Raw genomic sequence first — 8,869 nt, 5'->3', positions numbered from 1 at the left:
AGGCGGACAGAGAGAGAGAGGGGGGGACCGAGGCGGACAGAGAGAGGCGGACAGAGAGAGAGGGGGGGACCGAGGCGGACAGAGAGAGGGGGAGAACGAGGAGGACAGAGAGGGGGAACGAGACGGACAGAGAGAGGGAACGAGACGGACAGAGCGAGAGAGAAAGGGGGGAGATCGAGAGAGGGGCTAGATGGAGGCAGAGGAAAGGGAGTGATTGACAGAGGGGCTTGTACTACTGTAGCATTGCTTGAAGTCAGTATATAATCTGGGGCTGCTAATGGGCATGGACACGGATGCCAGTGCCTCTGCACATTCCTCCAACGGGTTTTTGGCGCTGGGGACGGTCAGGACAGGGGCATACCTCCCAACTGTCCCGATTTTCGCGGGACAGTCCCGTTTTTTGGGGACTGTCCCGCTGTCCCACCCGCTGGCAGCAGTGTCCCGCGGTGGGGGGGGGGGCAGTTGGGAGGCTCTTGCACTCGCAGCAGAGCAGAGTGAATAGACGCTGTGCGCTACTCATGGAGTCAGTGAGCTGCTGGCATGCCCCCAGTACCTCTGAGCGCTGGCCATGCCCCCATAGTAACAAGAACGGGGGCCGTGGCTCGCGATTGCGGAGTGGTTCACGATTGCAGCATTACCGTGAGGCCACATCCCCTTTATGTAAAGCCACACCCATTTTATGTAGACACGCCCCTTTTGGCGCCGGGCGCGGAAGTTCCTCTTGACAATCCTTGAAAGTTGAGGTATGCAGCGTTGTAATAGAAGTAGGCAAGGGCTGAGAGAGCAGCCCCAGTCCTCCCCTTCCAGCCCGGTGTCTGTGTCAGCAGCAATAGAGGGGGAGTTTAGATTAGTAAAATAGGTACAGTAAGACACAGGCAGCATTTGAGTGGGAGGAGAAGGAGAGCGGACCTTTTACTGGCTGGGAGACGGGACCCGAGTGACTGGCTGTGCAGCGGCCGTCTTAATACACGGGCTCTGGGGCACTGGCGGTGGGCGGGCGAACAGCGCAGCGCTGGTCGCAGCATTTAATGAGTCAAAGACTCATTGTAATGCCGTCCCTGAACCAGCCCCCACCGCGGGAACAGACAGCCCCCCTCTCCCCACGCCACTTATAACCGCTTAAAGCAAATCTCTACTGTGAGATAAAGGAGAACCCCGACCCCCTTCTCCCCGGCCACGGACCACTGGCAGCACTCAGAAGCAAAACCCCCTCCCCAGCCGCGGGTTACCCACTGTCGCAGAGGATCGCTGCCACGGAGCTGCTCTATCATGTCCTGACTGGCAAGGCTCCACCTCCTGTTTTTAAAGCCTGCTGCTAGGCCGCCACGCCACTCAATCTGCCAGGCTAGGGATTGGCTGCAGCGGAGCGCGTCCCAGAGGACTCACGCATGTTGGAAAAGTGAGTCCCTGAACATCAATACCAGGTAAAAAAAACACGCTATAGCGCGTTTTTGCAAACACATTACATACATATATATATATATATATATATATATATATATATATATATATATATGTGTGTGTGTGTGTGTGTATGTATGTATGTATGTATGTATGTATATATATATATATATAATGTGCAAAAATAATATAGGTATTTCACAAGATATACTTGCTGTGTATTTCTCTTTGTGATTTATAGTCACCATATATCTCTTGGGTTCACAGTTTGTGCTGACAGGACAGTCCCACTGCACTGGGAGTTCTTGTTGGGTATATCGCTGCTTAGATTGTACCGGGTTGCCCAATATTGTGTTTACTAATATGTCAGCTACACGAGGCAACGGAGCTGGTGCTTCTCCCACATTGCGTGGTGGTAATGCCGTGGACATTTTGTAGGAAAATATGGCAGCAGAGAGTTCAGGTGGTTCCTTGCCCCCGGTGCTACGGACCCACTGGGGGGTAACAAATGACCCACCTTGAGTTACCTTTTCCACGCTGTTAAACACGCTTGTAACTAAATTGGCGCTCCCTGTGGGACCACCTGTGCCAATGCAGCAGTTTATGGTCCCTGCAATTAATCCGCCATGGGCAGATCAAATCTCCACTCAGTTACAGCAATTGAACCGGTCACTGACTAAATCTAAATCTCACTCTCGCCCACCTAAGTCTAAGACGTCTTCTAAACGGGCCATTACCTCCTCACAATCCACTGCTATTCCAGACACATCCTCTGAGGAGGATGGTGTAGGACTCAGATGCTTCTGATGGGGAAGGGAAGTCAGTGGTGGATGTCCCTGATTTGATAGCCTCAATCAGGTTCATTCTTCAGGTCTCTGATGAACCCGAGCCTGAGGTAGTCTCTAAAAAGCCGGACAGATTTAAACACAAGAAGGTGGTTAAACAAGTTTTACCTCATTCTCAACACCTGGCTGACATACGTCAGGAGTCCTGGGAAAATCCGGGGACGAAATTCACACCGAATAAGAGACTGTTGGCTCGCTATCCTCTCTGCGGAGCTATGTAAAAATTGGGAGACTCCTCCGTCTGTAGATTCTCATGTGGCACGCATGGTAGTTTCCTCTGCTCTGCCAGTAACTACCGTCGCCTCTCTGAAGGAACCGACTGATAGACGTGTAGAGGGTTGTTTGAAAGTGATTTACACCCTGACGGGGGCTGGTGCATAGGCCAACCATTGCAGCAACTTGGGCTGCTGAAGCTGTTGAGGCATGGGCTCAGGCGCTTGAGGCGGAGCTGCCTTCTAATGCATCTGGGCATGCTCGACAATGTGTCTCATATATTACCACGGCTTCTCTGTACCTTAAGGAGGTGGCCTCCGATGCCGGGGTGCTGGCGGCCAAGGCTGCTACTACGTCAGTCTTGGCCAGACGTATTCTTTGGTTGAGATCTTGGTCGGTGGATATGGATTCCAAGAAAACCCTGGAGGTGCTTCCTTTCAAGGGAGACTTTCTCTTTGGAGAAGACCTAAAGATTGTGGCTGATCTGGCTACTGCTAAAACAGCTTGCCTACCTAGTACGGCTCCTTCCACGCAGAACGCTAAAAGTACTTTCCCTTGGCCCTTTCGTCCTCCAGGTAAAGCAAAAGGTCAGGCGTACCCAAAGCAAGCTTGTGCTTCCAGACCTGCCAAGCCCAGACCGAAGTGAGCCTGTGCTGCCCGTCAGCCTGCTTCCAAAACTGACAAGCCTGCCGCATGACAGGGCGGGCCTCCCTCTGGGGCATCCCAGGGCGGGCCTCCCTCTGGGGCATCCCAGGGTGGGGGGCCGACTTCTAGGCTTTGCCCAGGAATGGTTGAAGACCACTTCCGATGCCTGGGTAAGGGAAGTCGTCACTCGAGGTTACGCCGTACCCTTCAAGAATCGTCCCCCTCATCGATTTTGCCTGACACATGTTCCTCTGGACCCGACAAAGGCAAACACTCTGCATTCGGTGGTACATTCCCTCCTGACCACAGGAGTGGTAATACAGGTGCCTCTGGCTCAGAGAGGCAAGGGGTACTGTTCACCACTGTTTCTAGTTCCGAAACCGAATGGGTCCTCGCGGCCCATTCTCAATCTGAAGTCCTTGAACAAGTATATGCGGGTCTCCAAGTTTCTTATGGAAACTCTGCGCTCTATTGTTCTGGCCTTGGAGCCTGGGGACTATATGGTCTCCCTGGACATACAGGATGCCTGCATATTCTTATTGCAGTGTCTTAACAGCAGTACCTCAGGTTTGCGGTGGGCAATCTTGATTACCAATATCAGGCGTTACCCTTTGGTTTAACAACGGCTCCCCGAGCTTTCACCAAAGTAATAGGATCCTACCGTACTTGGACGATTTGTTAATCCTGGCAAATTCCCCAGGACTTCTCCTGTGTCATCTATATCTGACAGTCCAGTTCATGAAAGCCCACGGTTGGCTGATCCAACTGGAAGAAATCCTCCCTGGTTCCTGCTTGGACCATGGTACACCTGGGAGCGTTATTGGACACTCACAACCAACGGTTGTTCTTGTCTCAGGATAAAGTCCTGAAACTTCAGGACAGGATTCGATGCTTCCTCTCTCGTCCGTGTGTCGATTTACATTCGCAAGTGCTAGGTCTCATGGTGTCTGCTTTCGACATGGTGGAGTATGCTCCATTCCACACTCGCCCTCTGCAGAAGTTAATTCTGACCAAGTGGGACAGCCTGCCTCACCGGATCAGATCTCACATGATCTCCTTGTCTCTGGAGGTCCGCCTGTTACTGAGCTGGTGGCTTCAGGACCAACGAGTGAACAGAGGCCGTCACTTCTGGATATCCAATTGTGTCCTGCTGATGACAGATGGCCAGTCTGAGAGGTTGGGGCGCAGTGTTGGAACAACACTCTCTTCAGGGTCGGTGGACCAAGGTGGTGTTCCTACTCCCGATAAATATTCTGGAACTGCGGGCAGTGTTCAATGCATTGACCATGGCCCAGCATCTAATACTGAACAGACCTGTTTAAGTACAGTCGGACAACGCCACCTCGGTGGCGTACATCAATCATCAAGGCGGTGCTTGAAGCCGCATGGCAATGAGGGAAGTATCACAGATTCTTCAGTGGGCAGAACGCCATCTGCCGGCCATAACCGCAGTGTTCATTCCGGGGGTCCTAAACTGGGAAGTGGACTTTCTCAGTCATCAGCATGTACACGCCGGAGAATGGAGCCTCCATCCAGAGGTGTTTCAACTTCTCGTGGATAAGTGGGGCCTTCCAGATATGGACCTGATGGCGTCTCGACACAATCACAAGGTTCCGTTCCTCTGAGCAAGGACAAGGGATCATCAAGCAGCGTTCGTGGATGCTCTGTCAATCCCATGGAACTTTTGGCTGCCGTATGTGTTCCCTCCGGTATCACTCCTGCCCAGAGTAATACGGAAGTTCAAGCAAGAAGGAGGAAACCTACTTCCGATTGCTCCAGCATGGCCCAGACGGCACTGGTTCGACGATCTACAGGGCCTCTAGCTAGATTGTCCCCTTCTACTTCCACAAGAGCCCTTGTGTTTACCAGGACTTGGCCCGTCTGGCTTTGACGGCATGGCTCTTGAAGCTTCCGTCCTGAGGGCCAAGGGTTTTTCTGAGGCGGTCGTTCAAACTATATTGATGGCCCGTAAGCTGGCTTCTGCTCTGATTTACCATTGGGTCTGGAATGCTTACTTTACTTGGTGTGCGTCTCACAATCATGCCATTTTCAAGTTTAGCACGGCCAAACTGTTGGCCTTCCTACAACAGGGCCTGGACTTAGGCCTTCGTCTGGCCTCCCTCAAGGTTCACATTTCGGCCTTGTCTATTTGGTTTCAGAGAGAGATTGCTGCCCTACCTGATGATCATGCATTCACTGAGGGCGTGTTGCGGATTCAGCCTACTTATGTGCCACCTGTTGCCCCTTGGGATCTGTCGATGGTTTTGGAGGCCTTGCAAGAGTCTCCGTTTGAGCTTCTTGCCTCTACTGACCTTAAGTGGCTTTCCCTTAAGGTGCTGTTTTTGCTGGCTATTGCTTCAGCTAGAAGGGTCTCGGACTTTGGTGCATTATCCTGTAAGTCTCCCCATTTGATTATTCACAGTGACCGGGTGGTTCTCAGAATGCGGCCTGGTTATTTACCCAAGGTGGTGTCTTCCTTCCACCTTAACCAGGAGATTGTGGTTCTGGCCTTTTAATTCTCCTGAGTTGTCTTCCAAAGAGCGGTCTTTGGATGTGGTACGGGCTCTCCGTATCTTTGTGAAGAGAACTGCCTCCCTTAGGAAATCTTATTCTCTTTTTGTACTGTTTGGTTTTCACAAACGTGGCTGGCCTGCTTCCAATTAGACCCTGGCCAGATGGATTAGAATGGTGATTGCGCAAGCTTATGTACAGGCTGGTCGTCCAGCTCCTGTTACCATCAAAGTCCATTCTACTCGGTCGGTTGGACCTTCTTGGGCGGCCCACTGTGGTGCGTCCCTTGAACAATTGTGCAAGGCGGCTACATGGTCCTCAGGGAACACGTTTATAAGGATCTATGCCTCTGATACTTCTGCCTCCCAGGATGCTTCCTTTGGACGCCGGGTTCTTGTGCTCGCTACAGTACGTCCCCTCCCATAAGGAACTGCTTTAGGACATCCCCGATGTTAATCCTTGTGGAGCCCAATGTACCCCGCAGCAGAAAACAAGATTTATGGTAAGAACTTACCGTTGAATCTTTCTGCGAGGTACTCTGGGCTCCACAAGGCGCCCACCCTGACGCACTTGGCTTCTTTGGGTTGGTGTGGCATAGCTGCTGACACCCTCTCCTGTGGTGAGTGTGTGGTGTAATTGGCTACGAGCAATTGTCGTCTCTAGTACCTGCTACTGCATTGGGCTGGTTTACAAAACTTAGTTCCTGTGCACGAAGGCAGGGTTATAGAGGAAGCGGTGCTGTGCATCTTGGGAACAGTCAAAGCTTTGAGCCTGTTGGTGCCTCGGATCAAGATCCTACTCTACACCCCGATGTTAATCCTTGTGGAGCCCAGTGTACCTCGCAGAAAGAGATTTAACACAACGGTAAGTTCTTACCATAAATCTCGTTATTCAATAAAAAATTTCAGGTTGCAACTTTGTCAATCTTTAATGTGTAAATGCCCATTACTGTTATGATCCTTCATTTTGACAGGCTGGTAACTAGCCTGGTAACTAAATTGTGTATGACTTAATGTTCCTAGCTATTATAAAAATATTAACTTTCTGTTAAAATGAATAACATTGTTTTGTCTTTTGTTCTCTGTTTGCAGTTTGAATGCAACTTTTTATAGACTGCTTGTCTTTTTTTTGGTTTGGATTGTTTTGCATTTTACTAAAAGTAAATATATTCTGTAACCAGCCTCAGACGTAAACATAAACCATGTTTTTTTTTTCTTCTCCATTTTGTTTGCAGGTAATAGAGGCTCTGCATATACTTCAGACTTTCTGTGATTGCTCAAGCTCTTTTAACTTGGTGGTACGTCGTTATTAAACCTTTCTCAGGATCCTGACTGATAACAAACTGTTTCATAAAAGTAGTACTGTAAAAAACGCGACATATAATGTTGAAAATTCAAACAAATGCAGACCTTGATGATGGGCCACACACTCTACGTTCTGATCTACCTAGTATGGAATTTTCAACGAGCTCTAGGAGTTTTATAACCAATCCATTGCAAATCAGTCAGTCACCCACCAGAGGTTTTATAGCAAAGAAACGCAATACTCCAGATAATGATTCAATCTGTATGTCTGATAGCTGTGAAAGTGAAGGTTCACTTTGCACCTCATTTTATCAGGAAACACATACCTTAAGTGAGAAAAAAATTAATCAACAGTGTCTTATTCATCCAGAGTCCAGAAGAAAAGAGGAGTTGCTAGCTTCAGAAGAAAAATATAGCGATGTGCAAATGATTAAGCGATCAACAGCCACAGAAGACTCCAATATATCCTCTGGTACACATATCTGTCCTCTTCTAGAACAATCATCTTGTACATCCTCTGATCACGTCAACCCTTTGTCTACTCCATCAACAAATCCAGAATTCAATCCTTTGCTTTCAACCTCTTGTCAAACTCCTGTTTGTTCTGCTATTACTGATATTCCTTCTGACTTGAAGTTCTACAGTTTTGTTATACTGCATGTTCCTGAAGATCAGGAAGTAGCTAGTAGAGTGTGCCATGTCCTACAGGAGCTTGTTTCTGGAGAAGGTACAACTTTTTGTGAGGGATTTGAGACTCCAGGACTCAGTCCTATCACATGCCTTGAAGATGCAGTGGAAAACTCTGCCTATATCATCCTCCTGCTTACTAATGGGTTTTTTTCCAAATGGGGTCAATTTCAGACCAATGCAGTTCTCATGAACTCGATTGGAGATGGAAACAAATACGGCAGTGTTATTCCTTTTTATCCTACTTTAAATAGTGCTGTTGTTAAACCACCTTTGTGCCTTAGATCCCTAAGTTCATTGAATGAAGATTCTCCTTCCTTTCATCATAAAGTGCGTAAAACATTCAAAAAGGATGTGATTAAGAGGGAATTAAAGCAATGGGAAATACAGCAGCGCGATAAATTGATTAAAAAACATGAGGAAGAGCTTTATTATCAGCTACATGATCGAATGCATTTGACACGGGATAACAAATTTCCACTACCCTTGTTCCAAGGACAGCCACATATAATTCAGATAAGCTATGCAAATAATGTACAGATCGGAAACCAAAACAGCATGACAGTTGTACAGTCAGGAAACGGACCTTCGATGGAAATGAATGGTGAGAGCTGCATAGAAGGTGATTTGGAAGCTCAAAGCTAACAAAACAAAAAAAAAAATACAGTAAAAATAAATGTGCAAAAAAAAGACAGAGTGAGAAGAGAATAAGGTTAACATAACAAGACCAAAACTTTTTAGCTTCCCGTTTGGGAAAAAGTGATTATTATTTTTTCAAATGTTCTTTTTTTTTTTTTTTTTTTTTTTCAAATGAAATACTGATTTAATGAGGCAAATTAAAAATAAAAAAAGACAAAATCAGGTTGCGTTCTTCTTAATGCTATAGCCATTTACTTTTGTCATTATAATCAAATAAATACAATTTTACAGATACAGTACAAATTGTTTTTGAAAATGTACCTTTTTAAAAAAAAAATCTTTCTTGTTAAATATTTCCCTCATTTTCCTCTGGGACTTCTAATGCATACATGTGTTAAATAGGTCTGTTATGTTAGCCTATAACACAGGTTAAAATCTTTTATGCTTGTCAGCAAGCTCGGTTTGTACATATTTTTATTTTCTTACTAAGATTTCAATTTGGTTTTCTCAGCTGCTATAAACACATACTTCATGTGCCACAAAACAGAATTAATGTCTATAGTAAAAGATTGATTAGTCATTAGGTCCAAAGATTAATGGTAGTTTGCTATGATATCACTTTAG

General features: G+C 47.2%; 1 protein-coding gene across 2 annotated transcripts in view; it reads left to right on the top strand.

The window, feature by feature from the left end:
• TICAM1 (TIR domain containing adaptor molecule 1) overlaps positions 1–8,467 on the top strand; it is a 105,842-nt gene extending 97,375 nt beyond the window's left edge. For both annotated transcript variants that reach the window (XM_063914889.1, XM_063914891.1), the window contains one exon: positions 6,850–8,467. In XM_063914889.1, the coding sequence (XP_063770959.1) occupies positions 6,998–8,251 (1,254 nt within the window). In that variant the 5' untranslated portion in view covers positions 6,850–6,997 and the 3' untranslated portion in view covers positions 8,252–8,467. The remainder of the gene's footprint in view (positions 1–6,849) is intronic.
• The last annotated feature ends 402 nt before the right edge of the window (positions 8,468–8,869 follow it).

The sequence above is a fragment of the Pseudophryne corroboree genome, chromosome 1 (genome assembly GCF_028390025.1).
Source record: "Pseudophryne corroboree isolate aPseCor3 chromosome 1, aPseCor3.hap2, whole genome shotgun sequence".
In the NCBI taxonomy this organism is placed as follows: domain Eukaryota; kingdom Metazoa; phylum Chordata; class Amphibia; order Anura; family Myobatrachidae; genus Pseudophryne; species Pseudophryne corroboree.
Note: the sequence above shows the minus strand (reverse complement) of the source record. Positions and strands in the feature narration are given on the sequence as shown.